Source organism: Aptenodytes forsteri, unplaced genomic scaffold, assembly GCF_000699145.1.
Source record: "Aptenodytes forsteri isolate BGI_AS27 unplaced genomic scaffold, ASM69914v1 Scaffold139, whole genome shotgun sequence".
NCBI lineage: Eukaryota > Metazoa > Chordata > Aves > Sphenisciformes > Spheniscidae > Aptenodytes > Aptenodytes forsteri.
This window is the reverse complement of record NW_008794414.1, coordinates 414,195-438,175: the sequence shown is the minus strand read 5'-3', so window position 1 is coordinate 438,175 and position 23,981 is coordinate 414,195. Positions and strand designations below refer to the sequence as shown.

The 23,981-nt window shown below is 37.0% G+C and overlaps 1 protein-coding gene across 2 annotated transcripts in view; it reads left to right on the top strand.

Moving 5' to 3' along the window:
* The window catches only part of RAB2A (RAB2A, member RAS oncogene family), a 36,973-nt gene that overhangs the window by 11,066 nt on the left and 1,926 nt on the right, over window positions 1-23,981 (top strand). For both annotated transcript variants that reach the window (XM_009289253.1, XM_009289258.2), the window contains 4 exons: window positions 3,692-3,774; window positions 5,160-5,252; window positions 8,914-9,025; window positions 21,697-21,765. In XM_009289253.1, coding sequence (XP_009287528.1) covers window positions 3,692-3,774; window positions 5,160-5,252; window positions 8,914-9,025; window positions 21,697-21,765 — 357 coding nt within the window. The remainder of the gene's footprint in view (window positions 1-3,691; window positions 3,775-5,159; window positions 5,253-8,913; window positions 9,026-21,696; window positions 21,766-23,981) is intronic.

The following is a 23,981-nucleotide window of genomic DNA, read 5'->3' as shown; positions in this document are numbered from 1 at the left end:
CCTAGCAAAGACTTGCATGCGCGTTTTGCAACTGACACCTACGTGACTACACCACACACTTGGAAATGACACTGAGATTTCCTATAGGAATAGTAACACTTGGAGTCTTTTGTCAAATGTGCCACAGATGCTCTGTCAGTGGTAGTACAATTACATAGCTTAAATGTTTCTGAAAACTTTAGTGCAGGCCCTAAATCTGTGTATCTTAGTGACCTAAGGTGATTGATAATGCTTCATGTTCTGCTTACATCATTATTTTGAAATTGCATTTTGGTCTCTGTACTGAGGTATATTTAGAGAAGCCCATGAGATATATGTCCGTGTAGTTCTACAGTTCAAGCAGGGATGAAGATTTTTGTACTATTTTGAAGACTTGTAACTCCTAGAACTATGATTATATAAGTCTCATATCAGAAAGTTTGTTTTTGTTAACCAATATCATATGAACCGTAAAAGCTTACAGTCCAGAAAACTGCCAAAAAGAGTGTTACTTAACGCTTAAAACATCACTTGTTTATCAGAGGCCCACATTTTTTCATGATTAGCGAACTACTCACGTCAGAGCTAGCACCCCTTTCTCTGAAGGGAGAGGGTGCATGTTCAGGCCTGTTCAGTATGCATTTATTGGTTCCTGTAGGCTGTTCCTTGTCTGAGCTAGAGTTTCTACATGTGAAATCGCTGTCATGGTCTATCTGTTACCAAAAAGATCTTCCATCTTCCCACTTCCACTGCAGTGTTAACTCTGAAAGTGGGTATAACCAGGGGTTGCCTCGGAGCAAGGGCTTACTAGATGTAATATGGCCTTGGGAAGTACCCTGTTTAACATTAAGCTACTGCCACTACTGTTCCCCACACCTGCCCTGCCCCTGCACTGGCACAGATTGCCCAGAGAGGTTGTGGAGTCTCCATCCTTGGGGATCTTCAAAAGCCGTCTGGATACGGACCTGGACAACCTGCTCTGAGTGGCCCTGCTTGAGCCAGTGGGGTTAGAACAGGTGACCTCCAGAGGCCCTTCCCACCTCAACCATTCTGTGATTCTATGAAAAAAGCTTTTTGATATGGAAGAGGAGAAAAAAAGGAAGTGCTGGATTTTGGGGGAACATGGAAGGGATGGTAAGAACAATGTTAATTCCACTTAAAATAAAGGGCTTTTCTCTGGTATCAAAGCTGGTTTTGATTTATACTGAGCTTCCATACTGCTACTTCGATCTGTTGCTCCTTGTAGCAAATAGCTAAACTTGGGTTGGTCCTACTTCGCAAGACTGATAAAGTACAATTATAACACACTTGTATTTTTTTTAAAAAGTCGGTTTTGGCTAATAGCCTACACTTTTTTGTTTTTGTCGTTGAAATAGCTTGTCCCCCTTTGCGGAGGGGGGAGGCAGGGGGCAGAGAGCAAATTGTCAGATAAAAAATGCTTAAAGTAGTAATGATACTAAAAAAAAAAAGCTGTGGAGTATGTTCTACATGCCTAACCCTGCTATATTGACCTTCGTTAAAATTGACAGTAAATTATATATATAAGGTGTTTCTTATTTTATATAAAATATAAAAAAATATATAAACATAAATATCATGGAGTTTCTTTACAGAAACTCAATTTTCTTCTGTTTAGAATGAAAAGGGAATTCAGTTTGTGTTGTCTATTGGTATATGTAAGCACAAATTCATTATTGCTGTATGGAAGATTGTGTCATCTTTGGTGAAGAAGGGGCAACATTTTCCACCCTTTCCCCAGTGTTTTCTTCAGGAAGCAGTGATATTTAATTTTCATCACAGGGAAATGGGACACAATTAAAAATGTTATCGTATGTTCAGGATTTAGATACCAGACTTTTGTAAGTAAATGATTCTTGTAAGATCTGCTAGAACCTCTGACAATCTTGGTTGACTGTGATTGTTCGTCTCCCTGAGTAAATTAATGGCATGTGTCAGGGTGGAATTTATGAAGGTGAAACAGGGAATCTTAATGTGGTAGGCTAAGTCCACTTCATATATGATTTTAGGCAATACATGGAATACGCTGGTAACAATAACTTGTCTGTTGTCTAGTTCGGAGGAAAATGTTTTATGCATCTACCATGCACTTGAGCTAGTCACCACACCAAGAAAAAGTTGTAGAGCTTAGTGGAGCTTCTGGGTAGGGAACCAAGTATTGTGCGAAAAACTTGGGTTTTTACTATTCCTTGGTGCATTCTAGCAGATTGTCTGTATTCTGTTACCTTAGTTTACATAAAGATGCACTTGGACTGTCAGCCAAGTACATACGCTAGTGTATTCTAATCGTGTTGAAACTATTAAATATATTGTCTGTCTTTTGTAACTTTTTCCACTGGAATGGCTAAGATAAAGTGTTTTCTTCAAATGAAGTCACTGATTATTCTGGAAGACAAGGATGCTTTCTGAAGCCTGAACATGTCAAAACTTGTGCCACTGTTCTTGTTCAGTGACAGAATCTAGATCAAGTTCTCCTTGAATTCAAGAAGACCTTATATTAAGTACAGTAACTGTGAGAAGAGAAAGTTCTCTGTACACTAATTTTGTAGGTAGGGCTGAGGGGTAGCCTATAGTTGATAAATGTCATTCTTGCTTTTCATGGTTTTAAATCAAGATAACTTCCTATAGTTCTGCAGATAACTATCTTACTACATATAGGTTTTTTCCAGCATTAATATTAGTATTTCTTAATCGTGTTCTGTGTTAATCTTTGAATTATGCTAAAGCTTCTGTTATTACTAAATATTAGAAGTAAATGTTTCTTCTAACAACTGTCAGGTGCTAGATAGCACTTCTGAAAAACATGAGCATGGAGAGCTCAAGGTCTGCAACTATGAATATTTATTTTTCAGGTCTGTGTTCTTTTGAGTGTGTTCTTTTAAGTGCTGAGATTTTTACAGAATACTTTTCTGTGAGAACTATCTAATTTATGTAGGATCTCTGAAGTTTTTCACCAGTGCATATGAAGATGACTCTTGCATCCTGTAACTGTTTGACAAGCATTATTTATCAAGTAAAGAGGAAATTGATTAACTGTGGAGCAGAATTGTGTAAAATTGAATTCAGAACCATTTTCTGTTTTTTCATAATAAAATGATTACTGAAAGAATTCCAGCTGAAGACTGTTGAAAGCTGGCTGCAGTTTATGATATAACGGATAAAATCTGCATCCTTGGCCTTCCAACAACCTTTACACCAGCAGATGGTGGGCGTAAAGATGTCATTCATCATTTATTTACAATGGGCTTTATTTATTCTAGTGTCAACAGCTGCCCCAGGGAGCGGGTTATTGAATTCAAATGTGAAGCTCTGGGTTATTTGCTTCCTTTCAAATTTGTCTTCAGAGCTTAGTTGCTAGGAGTCCATTCTGTGCTCTAATAATGATTCATGTATTGTGAAGCCATTCAGTAAATTGGGTTGTCAGGGATTGCCGAAAAAGGTTTAGAGGTCTTGTTCCGATTTTTTTTTTTAAACAGCACTGTGCTGTAGTTGGTGTCTTCTCCTTATGTGCCTTCTCTTGCTAGTGTTAGAGACTTTGTCCCCAATTGTCCCCTCTCTGATTTCCCTTCCATACTCCTTCTTGTCCCTGTCCTCTGAAAAGTAGAATTCTGTGATTCTGTCGTTCTAAGTTTGTGGTTTTCAGCACCAAAAAATAAATTTGAGATATGAAATAATGAAATTTTGTCTTCTACAGGCAGGGCAGGAGTCCTTCCGTTCCATTACAAGGTCATACTACAGAGGGGCAGCAGGGGCTTTACTAGTGTATGACATTACAAGGTGAGAATACCAAGGAGGTATAACTGAATTAAAATTATATGTCTTTGTAGAATTGTGCTATGGTATACAGCAGTGTGAAAATGTCTAAATTAGTTTGGTTTTTTGTATAGATATTTGTAATGTAATGTGTTGCCAACTTTCCTTAAGTGCTCAAAAATCAAGATATAGCCTATGTAACATATATACTTCCAATTTCCTCTGTATGGTGGTTGAGAAAAAGTATACATAAAGTCTTGGGAAGAATGAAACAAAATATTTTTGTAAACTATTTGACCATGAACCTCTGGATTACCTTTATTGAGAAAGACCTTAAAATATTTCATTCATTCCTTTCTAGCATTTTTATTACCATGAGCTATAATTTTTCTTCAGTTATAGCAGGTTTTTTAGTGAAGTGCCATTCTGCAAAGGAGTGAAATAGTAAAACATCAAAGTTTGGTTACATAAAAATACCAGGAAACTTCTACCATTGCTGTGTTTATGAGGCTGGGAAAATACAGGTCTTAGTGTGATTTTTTGTAGCAGCTATTCAGAAGTGACTAAGGTTTTCCTGCTGCATTGAATAAAGTATCTATACAACTTGTTATCTGCAAAACTGTGGGTACTGTGGCTGGTTTATGAAAATGTTCAGGCTCCAAAATCCTATTAGGGTGTGTGGCTCTCTTTGTGGATCTTGGGTCTTGTTGCTGAATTAAGCAACAGCTTTTACTAGAGATTTCCAAGATGGTTTTTCCTTTTGTTCCCTGTTTATTTTTAAATATCAGGAAGCAATGTATTCTTTCCATTGGATTTCCAGCAAATGAATCTTTGATTCATACATAGATGGTTTTACTCTTGTGAAATCTTAAACACACTTTACAAGCATGTGATTTAATATTTAGAGTATAAATTCTGTAAAATATGTAACATGCCATATTCGTGCACCTTACTTCAAAAGACTTTGCTGCTAAATTCATTATTCAGTTTATAAACTCTCAGAAAACTGTCAATCACTTTCTGCCTTCAATAGAACAAGTATTACTATATGAGTATGTGATTATTTGTACTGTTGTTTGAATTGGTTGAGGCTGTTAGGGACTTTTAAAATTCCATTCAGCAGATTTTATATGTATATAAAATTACAGATCCTTACAGCTGTAAGAATCCTCTTTATTCTTTGTAGCAAACATGTTTTCAATTACTTTTTAGGCAGAGCTCCTTAATGCTCCTTGTTTGCTAAATTTTTGTTTGCCTATTCTCCCTCTCACAAAGGGATTACTAGCTTTTATTCCTGGAGCATGTGTACTAATAAATGAGTTGGTTAGTCAAGTAGAGAAGCTGACTAACAGAAGGGACAGAGATTTCTTGAAATACTGCTTTTAATTTTCATTGTCTTCCATACTTAGGAGGGACACTTTCAATCACTTGACAACTTGGTTAGAAGATGCTCGTCAGCATTCCAATTCCAACATGGTTATAATGCTTATTGGAAATAAAAGGTAAAACTTAACCAGTTATGATTTTGTAAGTGATAAAGATTTATGACTTCTGGATTTCAGCTTTTGTGTTTTCTTATTGTAGGTAGTATGTTAACTTTAAATTACTTTCAGTCACTGGACGTAGTTCTATGGTGAATCTAAAACCTTTCCTTTTCTAATTAGACCAATACAATGTGTAGCACATGTGGATCAACTACCTTATGTTCTGAGTACCTTTTTTAGAAGTAATACTATTTTAAAATGATTGACTGAATGCATGAAGTCATGGATTTTATGAATTTTGCTCATTAGGTTTTTCTACATCTGGAATCACCATTTAGAAGCACCTAGATCTCCCTTATAAAGACAATATGACTCCTAATTTTAGGTGTCCTAATGTGCTTTAGTTTTTGGTTAAGAATCACAGCAGAGAAAATGTCATTTAAAAAAAAAAAAGCCCATACTACAGGATTCACTTCAAAAACTTTTCTCACATGTAAAAAGTGCGTACCTCAATGATTATATGAGACATTTATGAATTCTAAGCCTGTTTCATATTCTGTATGTTTTAGCTGGGGTTGGGGCAGAGAGTGCTTTTTGACCATTTCCTGGTGAATTCAGGCTGCTCTTAGACACTGGGTGATGAAAAGACAACAAAAAGTCTTGGGAGTGTGTTACCCAATTTGTAAACAATTATTTACTTGGTCTTCTCAGCAGCTAGACTGTCCAAAGTTCTAAAATGGTTCCCTCTTGATGCTGAGACTTTGATCTGTATTGAAGGTCTTTATAAAAACACATCACTGAATACATTAAGTTTATCTGTAATTTTTTTCTAGTTCTTGATCTAGTGAACTGTAGCATCATGTCTAGATTTTTTTGCTGGATGTAGGTCTTTTCCAAATACCAAAAGCATCATCTCGGAATTTAATAACCCATTAGTTACAGGCCTTCGCCTAATTGACCTTTATTTGTCTCCATGCCTCAGCAATTCTTGACGGTAAAGGTGCCAGTTGAAATAATGGTGTGTATGCTTGTCCCTTAAAATTGAATGAACAGCCAGATCATTTCTTAGATACTACTGAGAAACAGCTTGGTGGTAAAGAGAGTCTGTTATTGCTACTCTGGCCTGTTCATCTCTTATTTTCTTCTTCTTCCCCCTTCTCCCTTCTATTTTCCTCCCTCTGCCTCCCCCTGAAAAACATGCTAAGCATTAAGTAATTGTGAAGCTTGTCCACATTTTTATACATAATCTGGAAAATGACTAACGACGTTCTTTTTAATTGAGGAATGTGATAAGCACAGTCATCACAAATTAATATAAAAATGTAATCTCTTTTACTAAACGAAGCTTTGGTAAGCCCGTGATGTCCCTGACCAACTGTTCTTATGCTTATGTGAGTAAAAATATGGCACTGAGAGAAACAGTAAAGTATACTGTTTACTTGAGATAAGTACTACATAAGTTTGCATACTTTGTTGACATCTGTAACTATTCCTGATTATTCTTAGCAGTTAAACTAAATTTGTCTTGCATTCTGCTGATGCAGACTGTACCACATGATTGTATGTTATAATATGCTACTTGCAGCTAGCTCAGTAATTCCCAGTTACAACTAGGTTTTATTCAAACAATAAATATACTTAAATTATGTATGTTAAGTTACAGATTAAGGTGCTACATGAAGTAAAAGTTCTTTCATAAGCTTTTTAAATGGGATTATTTTCAAACCTTTCATAAGCTTTTTAATTGGGATTATTTTCAAGCCTCAAAGAAACTCCTTCAATTATAATGCACTATCCTGAAAGAGTGTTACAGGAGTTCTTATAGTAGGGCATGGATGGAAGGAAGAATGTGTATACTAGCATAATTTATTTGAAGGAATAAATTTTGCTCTTATGAGTTTCAACAGTGCACTTGATATATGTTTGTAGTTTTGATTTACTGCTGGATTTGAAGAGTGTTGAGAATTTAATCTGAAATATAATAGCTGTTTTTTTGGAAACATTACAAATACTAGTGTTAAAACATGACAAATACTGTACTTAATCTTCTTTCCAGAACAAAACATAGCTATATTGATCTAGTAAGACCAAATGCCTCGAATTATTGGAATGGAGAGAGGAAGACAACTGTGGTTAGTAGAAGCAGTTAAAGCTCTTTAAGAATATGTTTAGATATCAGTAGTGAGTTTTGACTGGGTTACCACTGCAGTTTTCGATGCAGCTGCACTATTTCAAGTCAAAAGAGTTGTTTATTTCTGTTCTATCATGGAAATAACACTGTAGTGAATCAAGGTTTTAAATAAGGTATTTTTGAGGGTAGCATGGTAGTAGCAAATAAAGACATTGCTCAAGTTCAGAAATACAATGTCAGATAGCTACTTCAGGGACATGAGAATGAACACCTTGTTAAAATATCTTAAGCCTGAGGCTGAGATACTGGAAACGCTTATGTATAATGAACATCAACTTTAACAGTGTTTTGAGAAGTCATTTCTTGTATCCTTATCTTCAAATGTTCCGTGTTTAAATGATGTGCTGAGTTGTCTTGACTCTAACTCATCTGAGCTAGCATGTAGTTGTAAATATAACAAAACCCTGTGTTGCTGCAAAATAGAGGCCACAGTGAGTATCGTTTATTTTTAATATATGTGTAATTACAAGGATGGCAGCACTGAAGCCCAGTGTGATACTTTTTACTGGTATTCTGGCTGCAAATTAAACCTCTGTATTTGCATGCTGTTCAGTTTAAAAATGTGCATGTAAAAATATGTTCTCAGATACACAACTTAAATGAAACTATTTAAATGTTATATTTATTATTTATGTATAAACGTAGCATTGTTATTGCTCAAGATGTAATATACTTACAAAGAAGGATAGAAACTGTACTCCTTGTTCCTAAAGAAGCTTTAAAAAGTAAGAGTGAAATACGTATGTGTCTATATGACTTACAGAAGTGGATTTGTCTTTAGTTGTCCAGTCGGAATGTTTTTTTCCTGTTCTTTTGTGTAATGTTTAACTTTCATCTAAACTGCTTGGTAAGCAGGAAACGAGGTTTTGTAACAGTCACTTCAAGTTCTGCCGTTAGAGGGCCAGGCCTGGAGTTTCAAAACCTAAATGCTAGCTTGTTGGGAGACAACAGCTAATGTAGTTCAAAATAACTTATTTTTGCTTTAAGTCTTTTTATCAGAACAGAAATTGACTGTGTGAAGTTTTGTTACTGAATAGAAAAAATGAACTCTAATTTTAAAATTATTTTTAATATCATTAAGAAATCTTCTGTAAAACTTGCTTATGAGTTCAGCTTTACAGTGTGGATTGGTAGATAACATTATACTGGAAAAGTGATATTTACCTAAAATGACAATGTCTAAAGTTAGCATTCAAGGAATAGCTAGATAAGTATACATGCATCCTGTTGAAAGCCGTTTCATGAAGTCTTTTATAAGATCTATGTCAGCTAGGATTGATATCTCAAGCAAGTCTGATGTCTGTGGCTACTCCATATACTGTAAGTGCAAGACTTGCATTAATTCTACTTTATGTAAGGGCTTGAGTAGATATTCATATGTATGTGAGTTCTAATGAGGGCTTTTGGCTTATAACCATGTCTCTGAAGAATAATATTTACATGGACAGGTTAGACCATGTGACTAATTTATTTTTTTTTTATCTCCAGTGATTTAGAATCGAGACGAGAAGTCAAGAAAGAGGAAGGTGAAGCATTTGCACGAGAGCACGGACTTATCTTTATGGAGACATCTGCCAAAACTGCTTCCAATGTAGAGGAGGTAACTTTGCTTAATACTGGTATTTTAGTAAAACAGTTGTTTTGAATTGCGCTTTATTTGTACAGATACTATTCCTCTAGGTTTTGGATTCCTCAACTTGAATTAAGTACTCTTTATATTACGAGAAAGACAATGTCTACATTGTATCTGATTGCATGGCACTAATTACATTGCTGAGACTCTAGTAATTAATATACTTGTTCTTTTTCAAAATACTTGATCAGAGAAATAGGTACTTCTGTCTGTCCTGAAATCTAAAAAGTAAGACTAGAATAGATTTGCTAGTCCAAAGCAAGCCAAGCTATTGGTATCCTTGGCAGATGTCAATCTAACCTGTTTTAAAGACCTCTAATATTTCATAAGCTCTTCAGAGCAATCTATTGCAATGTTTTGGTATTTGTATTGTTGTCATCTTTCCCCTTCGCTACCTAGCAGGAATCATCTTTGCTGCAATTCACACATGCAATTTATTTTTCTGTCCTCTACAGAGCTGCTGAAGAGGTCATTATCTTGGTTGCTGTAGTCTGCTATGTGTTTGAATAATTTTTTACAGTCTTTGCTACTTTAGAGTAAAGAACTTAAGTCTTTTGAAGTTTTGCTTATAACAAAAAAAAAAGTTCTTACATATCTCACCTTGATTTACTGCACGCCTTTCTTGAAGGGTGGTTGTGGTGGGTTGACCTCAGCCAGCAACTAAGTGCCCATCCAGTTGCTCGCTCACTCCCCCTGTCCAGTCAGATGGGGAAAAGAACCAGAAGAGCCAAAGTGAGAAAAACTCAGGGGCTGAGATAGAGTTTAATAAATGAAGGAAAGAGGTGGGGGGAAGAGTGGTGGAAAGGCAGTCACTCACAACTTCCCACAAACTGATTGATTCCCAGCCAGTCTCTGAGCAACAGCTACTTTGGAAAGACTACCCTTTGGTTTTTATTGTTGAGCATGATGTCATATAATATGAAATATCCCCTAGGCCAATTCTGGTCAGCTGTCCTAGCTGTGTGTCCTCCCCCCAGATTTTGCCTACCCCAAGCCTAATCACTGTGGGGGGCAGAGTAAGAAACAGAAAACCTTGACACTATGTAAGCACTGCTCACCAGTAGCTAAAACATTGGTGTGTTATCAGCGCTGTTTTAAGTCACAAATCCAAAACACAGCACCATACAGGCTGCTGTAAAGAAAACTAACTCCATCTTAGCCAGACAGTGGTGGACAAAGAGCTCCAGCTGAGATGTTAGTGCGATGTAAAACAGAAAGTTTGCTTCATATGTCTTTCAGGCCATTACTCAGTTCATATATTGCCACTTACTAACCCTTTTTTACAATAGCATGACATAGTTCAGCTTCTCATGCGACGTAATCTGCCCTTACTCTTTTCCAAAATTGTCCTAAACGCAAAATGGTGGACAAGCAATGAGGTATTCTTTCAGTGGTAAAGTCTTCTACTTTTTAAATATTTAGTGTTTTTTGAAAAGTTATAGTAAGAGTAACAAACAGCTTTCACTGACTTCATTCTGGTTTGTTACTACCTGATTCTAAGATTAGCACCTCTCTCCATGTCAAAAAATACGTGCTAGTGAATGAGCTGTCCAGTACCTAATACATCTCTGATTATCAAGAGGAAAATGGGCATAAAGTTCTCTATCAAAAAAGTTGAAATAGGATCCTCTTCTGATGATGATACGAGTGAGTGATTGCTTGCATGTGCTAACTTTCTAATTCTGATGGAAAAGCTTTAGGATATAATCCTTTTTAGTGACAATCAAATGCATTCCTTAAATGGTATTCTCAGTCAACACTAAAAGAGGTGGCATGATCTAGAATAGTTACAACTGAAAGAGCAAAATCTTAATCTTTGAGCCAGTAAAAATAAGTGAGGAGAAATAGTAGGCACGGAAGGTAAAAGATATCACTTTGTGGACAAAAGAAGAGACCATTTTCATTTTAATGCTGATTCTGGACTGTACAGTATCAAAAAAACAGAAGGGAATGAGGAAATCGTGTGGAATGGGCAACATTTGAGGAAAGAACAAGTAGTGTGCAAAATGGAGGCAAATCTAGCAAGCTTTCAGTACTTGACTTCAGGACTGGAAAGAAATGATAGTTTTGTGACTGCCTGAGGATGTAGAAACTAAACAGGAAGAACATTTGAGGTAATTCACCTAAAGTTAGATGAAATTTTAAACAGAAGAAAGCTGTGGCCCTCTGTCTACTCATGTTACCTTATGTGGTGGCAGTGGAGAACATTTTTACTGGCTTCTTTGGGAGATTAAGGGCTAAGAAAGTAAAGGTTTTTCGACTAGAAAGAATATGTATTTATACTGTTGAATTTTTGCATTGATGGAAATAGACTGGATCTAAAAAGCTGGACATTGCTAGTCTCTGAATTTGCATCTGGATTATTATATCAGATGTTTTCAAATGCGTTTGTATTAAGTGTTGAAGCAGACGCTTTCTTCTACTTCCTTAGGTTTCAGATAAATTGTCAAATACTTTTTATGCATTTAATTTGAGTCTCAGAACACTCATCTTTTCCAAAAGTACCAGAATTTTTAGATGGAACTACTGGGGTCAAAGCGGCTCTCTCTAATTGTATGGAGGTTATAAGGGGGGAAAAAAGCTATGGGACTTTGGGGGGAAGGAATATCCCCTTAATTACTCAGCAGTATTTTTAAATCCATGCTGATAAATCACTGGTGACTATAGTGTATCATGCATGGGTTATGCAGTTAACCATTACAGTGCCAGGACACCTGTAGAAATCTTTAAAGTCAAACATATCTGTATAAGATACAGCATCAGCAGTGTTGGAAGAGCAGGTGATTTTACTGGAGATAGATATAGCTCTGGAACAAAATGATAGATGTAGATTCTAACTAGATAACAACAAAGACTTATGCAAACAAAAGCTTACATGAATACACCTTCAGAAATATGTAAGAATTATTTGCACCTATTAGGCCTCTGTTCTTTTCTCAACTCTGTATTTAACAAAGTCTTACAGAATGATAAAACTAATATTTAAGATTTATTTTTAATTCAGTTATCAGCCTTCTGTCCTTCTTACCCATCAATAGGAAATACTCCTCAAAAAGGGTGCTTTAGAGAAGGACACTTTACTGTAAGGCACATGCATGTATACATATGGAAATGCATAGATACAACAGGCTAGAACATTCCCAGATAACAACTGGTGTCTTGTTTTCTCTTTCCCAAAAGAGGGATTTTGCCATACGGAGATCATGTAGTTGACTAATAAAGCTTTGGCCCACTGCATTTGTGCCTGTGTTGCGTTGCTTAGTGGTTGCTATACAAAACAAAGCAGTAATGGTAGTGTATTTCTGGGTACTGAAGGAAGTAATGCAAGTGTGATTGCCAGGAAAAGTGACAACAAAGAAGCTACACAGTATCCAGTAATAGGGCTTAAACTATTCTTCCACCCATTTAAGAGAAATAGATCCAACTTCGAGGTATCTGTCCAAAGTAGAATTAGGAAGAATATCTCCTGGCCAAACTTGTTTTGTGTTTTTTCTCATTACAGAGCTGGTTCTCAAACTTTGCTTTCTGAATCTGAGGCAAAAGTACTCATGGCAAAAGAATCAAGACTGTTAAGGGTTTAGAAATAATCATTTTGGATTATTCATGGCATCCCTTCCTCAAATCACTTGAATCCTCTGTAGCCTACCTCAGTATGTGGAAGCAGTCTATCTCATTATAGACACACATGGCTGCTCGAAATACTAGTCACCACAATTTTATTTATTTTAACAAAAATGCTTTAATGCATGTTTTTAGAGTAGAAAATGCGGTAAACTCATCTTTAGTTTTTTAGCATGGCTGCTTGTTTCAGTAATTTCTGAAGTAGTAAGGGAGACTCTTCAGGCAGTTCTAAAAACCTTCTGAGGTAATTCTTCATGGAAAAAATGAAAATAATTTCAGAAGTGTTCTGAATTAAATGACTTTGCTTTGTAAAAAAGCAAGGTTATAGCAGTCTTTTTTCTGAACTGCTCATGCTGCTTTTTCAAGTCTCTTTAGTTTATAGAAGATGGATTAATTATTATATCTTTTGGTTGACATAAGTAAGTCTCCCTGTACAGCTTGCGTCCTACAGGTGTAAAGAAACTCTATAGCAAGTGCTTTTTATCCATTTTAATTATTCTTGAGACACTGTTAGCTATACAGGTTACTGTATTGTTCTCAGTCCCACACAGTTAGTGGGTTATCTAACCGCATTCCACATATTCTGAACAGCTACTTCAGTAAGGGCATTGCCTTGTATGCTATCAAGTCTGTCCTGTTACCTTGGGAAGCTTAGGCTGCTTACCACGTGAGCGTTTCTACAGCATCTGTAGATCTGGCATGCAATTCCTAACTTCATTGTCTCTAGCCTATGTCCAGACTAATACCTGGTGCAGCAGCAGCAGTGCTAGTAACTGTGTGGCTCTTTTACGCCGAATACCAAGTTCTTGTTACTGAGGAATTCAGGAGGGGCAATGTGGCATTACAAACCTGTGGTGCTACATAAGTTAGCAGGCAGATCACCATTGTAAAGCACAAGCAGATAGCCATCAAAGTCTTGTGGTCCTAGTCAGTGCCATTCAGCATACAGACTACTTGCATTTCATGCAGATGTAATATTGAAACACAGCAGCACATGGGTGTATGTCTCTTGTGTGTACCAGAAGCAGTTAAATGGCCAGAGGAGACTTTTTTCCTAATAGATTTTTTTCATCTCTCTAGTTGAAAATACATGTTTCTCTGTCAAAAGTGACAAGACAAGCCTCTAGACTTTGTTTTGATCAGTTTGACATTGTTTCTGACCCAACTTTATCTTACCTTGTGTCATAAATGTCTGTTGTAGATGTTTGCAAGCTAATGGTGGAGTCTTTAGCAGTTTCTTTATATGAACAAATCAGCTTCTGTTGTTAATGTTATTCAAGCTGTTTCCCTTGTTTAAACCGGATTTCCGCCACTGTGTAATGCCTTAGTCAATGTCTAGCCCTACCAGTACATTGACCTGTTCACTGCTTGGATCTTAAGACAGTTTAAAAATGTTCATTGTGTTCTTCAGGATTATGTCTCGTAACCTACATCTTAAATGGAAACATTTAGCAGTGGAAAATATCCTGTTAGCTGTTTATCTTGTGCAAGGCTGTTAGGTAATGTTTATACCCTGTTTGCACAATAGATAATTGATAGTTGGAGCGGGAAGTTGATGTAGGCTCTTCCTTTGTAGTTTCTGTAGAGGCTTCTAAGAATTCAGTGTGGCCACAGAGTGAAATCGTCATGTTTAATATGGAATGGGATTGGATGAGAAGAGTTTCTGAATCACTGGGAGGATAGAAGGATTATTGGGGGGGCGACAGTTAAGCACAGGGTTATAATTTGATTACTGTGCAAGGCCAGTTACGCTAGTCTCTTCAGTGGTATCACATCTATTTAAACAGGGGTTTTTGTTGTTGCTGAGTTCCTTTTAGCCTCTGTCTAAAGCTGTCAAGATAGCCAGCTATCAAAACATAACTGAATTCTTGTGCTTTTTTCTTCAGTGATTTCTAAGCTGTATCACTAGCGCATTTCTTCCTTTACAATTGTGTTTAAAAAAAAAAAGTATCTTGACGAAGTTTTGGAGATGTTCAGTAATGTACACTCCGAGCATGACTGTTGGATTTCTCCCAGTAGAAACATTGAACTTGTTTTTAATTCATGCTGAAAGGGATCTAGTGTTAACTTCTAGAATCTTGGTTATCATACCTGTTCTACTTTTTTTGAATTGTGGATGGAAGGGTGTGCGCTCCAGAGTACTGTTTGCAGAATTCAATGTTGCTTATGTAATTTTTTTCTAAGAAAACACTGTGGTGCTTATCAGTAGGCTTTTCACTTTGTTTGCGCTTTAAGTCTGAGGTCCCAACCTCAGGCACGTTTGCACTTGTTTTAATCATAACATCAGTTACTTTCCTACCTTGCATTAAAACTATGCATAATGCTTAAGAATTTTTTTCTCTCATTTGCGAGAGACATTAACAATTTTATCACATTTGGTTTTTCTTTGGTAGTTCAACAACAGTGTGTGACTGTTGATTGTAGTCTTATCTGAAACATGCAGTTCAGAGCTTGCTGAGTGCTTTCTGCTTGGGGAGTGTCTAACACTTGTAGAGGCAGAATAGAATCATCTGCATGAACTCAGGGTGACCATGCAGTTTCCTACGGCACACAATACTTATCTTTGTGTCCCCGGAATATCATTTGTTTGAATCCATTTACATGCACTGATTCTTAAGGAGTAAAGATACCTAGCTGTATTTGGAAAGCTGGAATAACTTTGTGCGTTCTTCTTGCACTCCAGACTGCTACTTTTAATAATGATTAATGTGATCAACCTTAAGCAAAAGAGTTTTCTGGATACTGGTCAAACCAGTACTAGACACCATCGCTGTTCAGAAGCTGATCTCACTTGAGTTGTACTACTGTATCACAGACTCCTGGTGTGGGAGTTGGTTTTAGTAAGTTGTTTCCCGTATGGAGGGGATTATATAGCCCTATGCCAAGCTTTCATCTTAAGAGTATTGTCTTTGTTATTCCAAGTTGTCTGCACATAAATAGAATGTGATAATGGATTCATTATTTAGGATTAAATCTGAATAGACTAACGGTTTTGACTGAGCAACGGAGCACTTCTGCTACATGTAGCTGGATGGTCATTCAATGGTTTTGTTTCAGCTGTAGCTTAATTTTCTCTTCAGGCAGCTTCTTTCATACTTTTGCTTAAATGGATAATGAATATTCAAAACCCCTGTAGCTTCAACAGCGGTACTACTCGGTCACAGATAAGGGAAGGAAGATGGCCTTTGTAATATTCTGAAGGGTAAAAATGAAAAACTCGTGGAAAGATGAGATTCTTAGCAGCTTTCAAATTTGAACTGATTTTAGAAGTGTTTTTATTTCCTCTCCACACCCTCCCTAAGCACAACTAATTGCTGGTAAACAAACAGTTGTTTGACCTGGTAATATAGTTAGCAGGGATTTAATAAAACTTGAAAATCCTAGGATGTTAATAGCTTTCATAGTAAGGTAAAGTGACACACAAGACGTAATCTGACTAGAACTTGCAAAAGAGCAGGATTTCTAGTTCATGAGTCTTTAAAAATAACCCAACAGTTAGGTTTATCTTAACTTGTATCAAAACCAGTATTCCTTCAAGTTCTTTGAAATCAAAGTTCTGTGACCTTTCAGCTGTGTGAAGCTGGCACTTTAGCCAGTTTCTCCCATGAGAAAATAGAGAGGTGAAGCTCATGTCGATTCAGCTGTGGGAGAGAGAAGGGGCAGGACACCTGGCTTCAGTGAAGATTCACAGCTTCTACCTACTTGTAGCAAACCCTTGGACTGTGCCCCAACTGTGCAGTAAGGAACACTGGCTCTGCCACGGTTCTTGGGGCTTCTGGGCATCCCAAGGTAGAATCAGAATTAAAAAATCTCAGTTAATCGAGGGTTTCAGGCTTTAGAGAAGAGCATGGAAAGTATGATATGGCTGCCTGCCTGAGCTGTGGATTCTGCTGGAGACATGGATCCTTAGTTCTGGTGGTTTTTTTCATCTTTTTTTTCCTCAGGTGCTCTATCCTTTGTAACTGTTCAACAGCAGCTGCAGGAGTTTTCGAGACACTTCAAGCTCTAGTAATGTGCATCTTCCCAATAAGTTTGTCAGAAGGATTGTGCTTCAATGGGTACATATCAACAAATTGCTGTCGAGTTCCATTTTGTGCCTGTGCACCTTTACTTCAAAAATAAGGCTGCACGTGTGTTGGTGCTTTTTGGGGTGTAGGTTCATTATATAGCACCTTCCTACTGCTTGATAATTAACCCCTCTGCATCCCCTTTAGTGTCCTAGGCTTCTTTCTGAAGGATCATTTAGTTGTAAAAAGTATTGTCTTACTGTGCATAAAACAGCTGCTCAGAGCTTTGGGATCTCACTCTATTAAGTGGCCATCCAGCACCACTTATATACTGGGATGGTGAATGCTCTAGGGGTAAATCCATTTGTGGTCCATGTTGTTACTGTTTCCAAATGCATTCTTTAATACTAGAGTAATCTCACTATATTGTACCTTACTGCTTAAAGATAAGACAGGAAACTGGGAAGGAGGAGGAAATTCTAGGTGTTGGCTGACCACAGAGGTGGGGGTCATGCTTTAGAATTTGTGAGATATTTAACCTTTAAGCATTCCTCATTTAATTGTAAGAAAGCATTCAGAAATAATGACAGCCCAATTTGTATTTCAAAGCACTAAATTTAACTTTAGTATTGCCACCAGAGGGCAGCATGTTACATGAGCTGGCAGTGCGGAACCTGATATATTCTGACTTTAAGCAAAGATGAACTTGTAAAATCTGAGTTTTGAAAAGTGTCAGTGATTCATTTACAAGTTTTGCCTGTTAAGTTCAGCTTGTAGCTAAGTCCTGGAATATTCGGCATGGCATTAGCTTTCTGAGAAAGAGAAGTGATGTTATTGACATCTGCCAAGTGAAAACTAAAGGTAGCTGTTCTATAACTTGCATTCTGGTGCCCTTAGCTTATTATTACTCCTGCATACAGCTTCCATAAGACAGAGGTATCGGGAACTTACTTCCTTACTTCCTGCGTTGTTTTTACCAGTTACAGAATCAATTCTTCCCGGTTTTGTCTCAAGGGTGGTAAACCTATGTTACTCGTTTACTTTGTGTGATAAAATGGATGTCAAAGTTGATTTAATTCTATGTTCAGTGGTTTTAGGATTAATTTATCTCAAATGCAGTATCTGTACTGTTTGGTAGTTGGGTTTTTGTGTTTTGGGTTGTTTGGGTTTTGTTTTGGGGTTTTTTTGAGACTTGACTTCTTGGTTCCCATGTAGCAATATGATCTAGGAAACTCCTTATACAAACCATCTAAGGTGATACTATACTGGTATATTGGGACTCAAAAACCTCCTTCGTTAGCTTTGCAGTAGGTGCAGGTGTGACACAACAGGCAGATGGCATCTTACATGACTTGCTTTCCCACTTGTACAGTAATGTAATTTTCCTCGGCAGGGTATTACTGTTATTTGAGAACCTAGTTATAATGTGAACACAATTGAAAAACATGTTATATTAAAACAAATCAGAGTAACTTGTATACAACCTTTTTTTTAATGCTGTAGTACAGATACATTCAGTAGTCTCATGCATAAAAGCATCAGTAATTTGAGATGTAGAGTAAAACCAAGAGTTAAACATTAAATGTAGACATTTTCCTGAAGTTACTTTGTTTTCTTTAATTTTCCTGAAATGTAGGCTAGAATTTTTATGTTGAAAGTCTAACTTTGCAGTAGGTGCAGGTGTGACACAACAGGCAGATGGCATCTTACATGACTTGCTTTCCCACTTGTACAGTAATGTAATTTTCCTCGGCAGGGTATTACTGTTATTTGAGAACCTAGTTATAATGTGAACACAATTGAAAAACATGTTATATTAAAACAAATCAGAGTAACTTGTATACAACCTTTTTTTTAATGCTGTAGTACAGATACATTCAGTAGTCTCATGCATAAAAGCATCAGTAATTTGAGATGTAGAGTAAAACCAAGAGTTAAACATTAAATGTAGACATTTTCCTGAAGTTACTTTTGTTTTCTTTAATTTTCCTGAAATGTAGGCTAGAATTTTTATGTTTGAAAGTCTAACATACTGTTTTTGCAAAAGTCTCTCTCTTCCTTTTATGAGTAATGGAGGTACTGTGTACTAGGGCCTTGCCATCTTTCAGGTGATTGTGCATAAATCTAGATTGAATCTGGTACTGCCTCTCCTGGGGTGGTGAAAATAAACCTGGATCTGAGCTGATGTGGGGTGGAAGTGCTTGAGTATCTTTGTAGAGTGTTTTAGCAACAGCAGCATTATGGGAACGTACAGTGCAACCGCAGTAGGCTTGGTAGGCAGCCAGCCCAGTCCGTGTGGGCTTACTGGTTGAGGTCTTGTGTCGTGTGGAAGTGGCTGAACTGCACCTGGATCCAAGTTGGCGTGTGAAGTGCTACAGCTGTGTTCTTGCAGTCCCCTGCACATGGTCTAATAAATCCAAACTGGATTTGAGGGGAAACCGCTGTCTTTCTGCATCCATGGCTCTGTTAATCTGCAAATGGGATAAACTGCCCATAAATAATTGAGAGTTTATAGTATACTGCATGTTCCAGATAAGAGTTAGAACATGCAGTATTAAAAGAGATTTTTAGAAGTCAATTATACAGAGTTCACCTTCTTGTCCTTGCTAATTGGGGCACTAGCATGGATTGCCAAAATCTGATGTGATATTCTTAAAGCAAGTAGACTGCTGTTTTCAGTAAAGTTCTCGGGTGGTTATTTTGAGTCTGCTTACACTTTGAAGTGTAAGCTAACGTAAAATACATGGATGCAAGAAACGAATGGAAGTCTCAAGGGATGCAAGTCTCTTTTCATGGCTGATTAGTAGTAATTTTTCAGAACCCATACCAACTGAGGAAAACATGAGGTAGATTTATTATATGCTATATTCTTGTCAAACCATTGTTTTCAAATAGGAATTATTTATATGTGACCCAGTGCAGCCTGGCATTTTGCCACGCAGAATAACAGTACGTGCTGTTTTAACACTAATATGTGGTGCACCAGAATCACTGATGGGAATGTGGTAGTCAGATCGTCTTTTCAAGACAACTGAAATGATAGAACTGAGGTGAATGGAATATTGGATTTTTCAGAGCAATGGTTTCTTAGGCAATATGTTTAATATTAAAATAGACTGTACTGAACTCAGCATGCTTTTTTGCTTTGTACGTACATGTGTAATAACTACGTTGAAGGGGGGGGGGATTGAGTGTTGTTAAATCACACTATGGTTTCCAGTGCATTTTACTATTTTTTGTGAGAATAGATGCATTCCTGTGGTGATCTGTTCTTGAGTGTAGCATCCAGAAAATTCTTTATACTCAGTTGTGTTAGTTTGGAGTTTGTAGTCTGTTAAAATGCTAGTTTTGTTGGTCTAAAGTAATTTTCATAGATCTAATATAACTCTCATTAATTCTAAAAGCCTAGGCGTGCTTAGCCAACATCTTCTAGAATTGTTAGAAGTGCCAATTGTTAAGTGCTTGTTTACATGAAGTTATCATAACACATTTTTAAGACTTCAAGTTCTGTTTAATGTCCCATTGAAATAGAAGCAAGCAAGTATTGTCACAGATGCCAGCTGTGTGAATTTCCAAAGTTTGACTTATACCTTTCAGTAGGCCCATGTATGAGGCCATTACAATAATTAGTGTGTTATCAGAAACCAAGATAAGTTTGAATTTTTTTTCTTACATTGAAAACTCCAATTTCTGAGGAGTTTGAATCAATTCGTAGTTGGCCAAAAGCCAATTTTTCTCCTCAACTCTAACGCGTGTTTGAAAAACGAACTCACTTCCTAAGTGCCTTGTGAATCTGCAATGATTAATTCTTCTCATTATTTTGCTGCAAATTCTCATGACCCTCTGTGATGATTCGATCACCCACTTAGAGTTTATGCATATTCATATCTTTCCGCTCCTGCTGCAGTCGTTCAAGTCTCCTTCACTGGCTGTGGTGTGTGCTTGGTGCAGTAATTGAGCTGCAGTAGATTGATTACTCTGGGGAGCTGTAAGGCCTTTAAAGGTGAAAACATATCAGTCCTGTTAATTAGGAAACAAAGCTCTGGTGGCAAGTTCAGCAGTCAAATGCTTCCAGTGTAGAAATGAGGAAAGGTATGATTTGTTCCTCTCCATGAACCCTGTTTACTTTTTTTATATTTGAATTAGATCTGTATTTGCTGTAATAGGCTTGTGCAGAAGGTAGCATATCTTGTATGATTGCATGGTGTTGATATTTTAAAACAAAAAGAACTATATGTTTGATATTGATCGTAATTATTAGCTGCTGTTAATCACCTCTTAAATTATACATTATTTTAGGCATTACTTGTCCTATAAAGTTAAATGAGAGATGAAGAATGGAATCATCGATTGTAAACTTTAACCAAAAACATTTATATCATTCACTTTTTCAGACCTGAATGTCAAAGTCTTTTCTCTGAATTAAAACAACAGATTTTCAGAAATCGTAATAAAACCTGGGGCCTCTCCTTTCTACTATTAAGATGTCTATTGCCTATTGTGTGCAAGATTAATTAAAGAGAATATGTTCCTAAAATTAGGTGAATATTAAATGATAGCATAAGGTTTCATCCAGCAGACAGCATCCTTACATCATCATTGTAAGTACCCTGTGGTTTTATGTTGCTAAGCACTCTAATCTAGAGTGGCCTGTTACAAAGATATTAAGGGTAGGGGAAACCATCTGCCACACAATCTATCCATAAGGGTCAGAAATAAATAATTTAGAAGTCATTTATATATCTTAAAAACCACTTTTTCCCTGTAATTACTGGACAACAGATTGTAGAATACAGATGTTGTGAAAATGCAACCGTTTTTGTAAACGGCATGTGATCCATTGCTACTTCAGGGTAGGTTATAGGATGCTGTTGTCATACCTGTTCCTGCTGAGGTCAGGAAGAAAAGTCTCGCTGAAACAACTGCACATGAGATTGGATGCAAATTAGTGCATCCTACGCCAAAGGATATCACATTCATTGTGTTTGTGGCTTTTTTCCTCTATTTTAGGCATTTATTAACACGGCGAAGGAGATCTACGAGAAAATCCAGGAGGGAGTTTTTGACATTAATAATGAGGTAACTTTTAGTACTCTGAACACTTTTTGTTTTTTAAATGTACAAAAGTCACCTTCCCTAGAAGGCTGGACAGTAAAATATTTCTCTGTTCCATTTGGATATAGAATTGTCTGCCATTGTGATAAAAATGGATTAAAATAAGTGACCCTATCCATCCATGAAGCATCACAAAATAATATAAATCCCCAAAAGAGAAGAAAATCCACTTTCATCCACTTCTCCATATGGTGTCATCTGTTTTCAAAGATAATTTTCCACTATGTAAATGGGGGACCATGTTGATATGCCAGATGCACTCCATGAGCTGTCCAGTGTAGGGGAGGGATTGCTTTGAGAGTTACATAAAAGACTTTTGAAATGTTCCTGGCTTAGGTGGCTGGATTCTGTAGGGAATAAAAGATTAGCCATTTTGCCTATGCACATTACTGAAATTACAGATTACCGGGGCCTGTCTCTTTGCCTGTTTGGGGCGGGGGTGGGGAGGTGGAGCAGGGAGCACTTTTGTAATGCAAGAGCCTAGAAAGACCTATAATGTCTCTCTTGAATTTTGAAATGATTGTGCTGTTGAAAATCTTGAGCAGTTAGGAGAGGGGTTCATGGCCATAGAAAAAGCAGATTCAAATTCATTGGTAGTAAATAGAAATGTTAGGATCGTATAAGCTCTCTGTTAACATTCACATAAAAAGTCACACCACAAAGTTTAAATTTGACAATGTGGTCAGTCCTTTTCTGATGCCCAAATTTGTTTGGTTTTTACCCTGCATGTCCCTAAATATCGTTGCTGAGGTGCTTAGTGAAACCACACGTGAAAATCTGCACCACCACTCTCTGTTCTGTATCCATTCTGTGAATAGGTGGATTCTCTCTCTGGGACTGTTGGTCTGACACCTCTCAAGCATGATAGTCCTTGCAGAATTGTTCAGAGTAGTGAGGGAATTGGCAGGACTCAATTAAATAGCTTCACCTCTTTCTGCTTTTAATATATTTCAACATGAGAAAATTTAGACTATTAAAAATGTTGCTGTTACAACTTCAGGGAGGAAATAATGAGAAACTTCAGTAGTATGCAAAGTATTTGCATTAGGAAACTTGTAGCTAAATAAGACTTGAATAGTAATCCTTCAAAACACTAATTCTGACTGGAAAGTGTGTGTGTGTGTCTATATATGGTGTTTCGGCGAAACACTTCTTAAATTCAGTTTAGTGATGAAAAACTTAAAATTTTCTTTAACACTTTTCCTAAAGAAAATGCATTCAGTAGTGCAATATAAATTGGGCAGCAATCAGAGTGTCTGAAAAAGCATGCTCGTTGTATCTGTCGAGTTTCATATAGTAGCTGACTGCTTTACTGTGCCTTATGGAGCTTTGATTGCAATATGCTGTCAAGAGCCAACAGTCCGTGCTATTTATTTGGCTTTATGCCAAGTCTGGCTCCTTGATTCCTCAAGAAGTTGCTATCAGCCCAGAGGGGGCAAAACCAATGAGCCATAGGGCATGCTTTTTATTAAAGAGGAGTCAAAGAGCGAAAAGAAACCACATCAGCTGCTGTCAATACTGAGCTAGTGCCAGAAACCCCAAGGCTACTACTGTTGCAGAACAACTGCCAAGCACTATAAATCTGAGATTTACTGTGACGCAAAGTTTCCTTAAGAGCTTAATTTCTGAAGCTACTGTATTACTTTTCTCAAAGTGCTGTATTTTTAGGTAAAATCCACTTGAGGGAGTGAGGGTTAAGGTATAAGTGTGATTTTGATGAATGAAAGAGCTACGCTGTGTGTGGGTTCTTGGCAAGTAGCCATGTCTTTTGGGATCATAGAAATTATTGATGACACAGAACACTCGTATGCCCTTAGCCTCTACAGCTGATTCAACAGAGAAAGAAACGCTGTCTAGAGAGGAAAAGTTTTATATTAAACTATTAAACTAACGGAGATTTTGGTTGGAGGGGAGAGGTTGTACATTCCTCGCAAATGCTACGTATTTTTAAAGCCTTATGCCAAGTAGTATTCAAATACAGTTCTTGCTCTGTGTCTGTGTTAGGAGTTGAAGGTACAGAGTTTAACATAGAGATAAAATTTAAATGAGAAGGAAAGCATCTTCCTTTAAATTATATTTAATGGCCAAGGACATGTTGCTAAAGAAAATATATAAACTTTGCTATATTTATTGCATACTTAGGAGAACGTGCTATATGACCTTCTAAAAAAAAAAAAAAG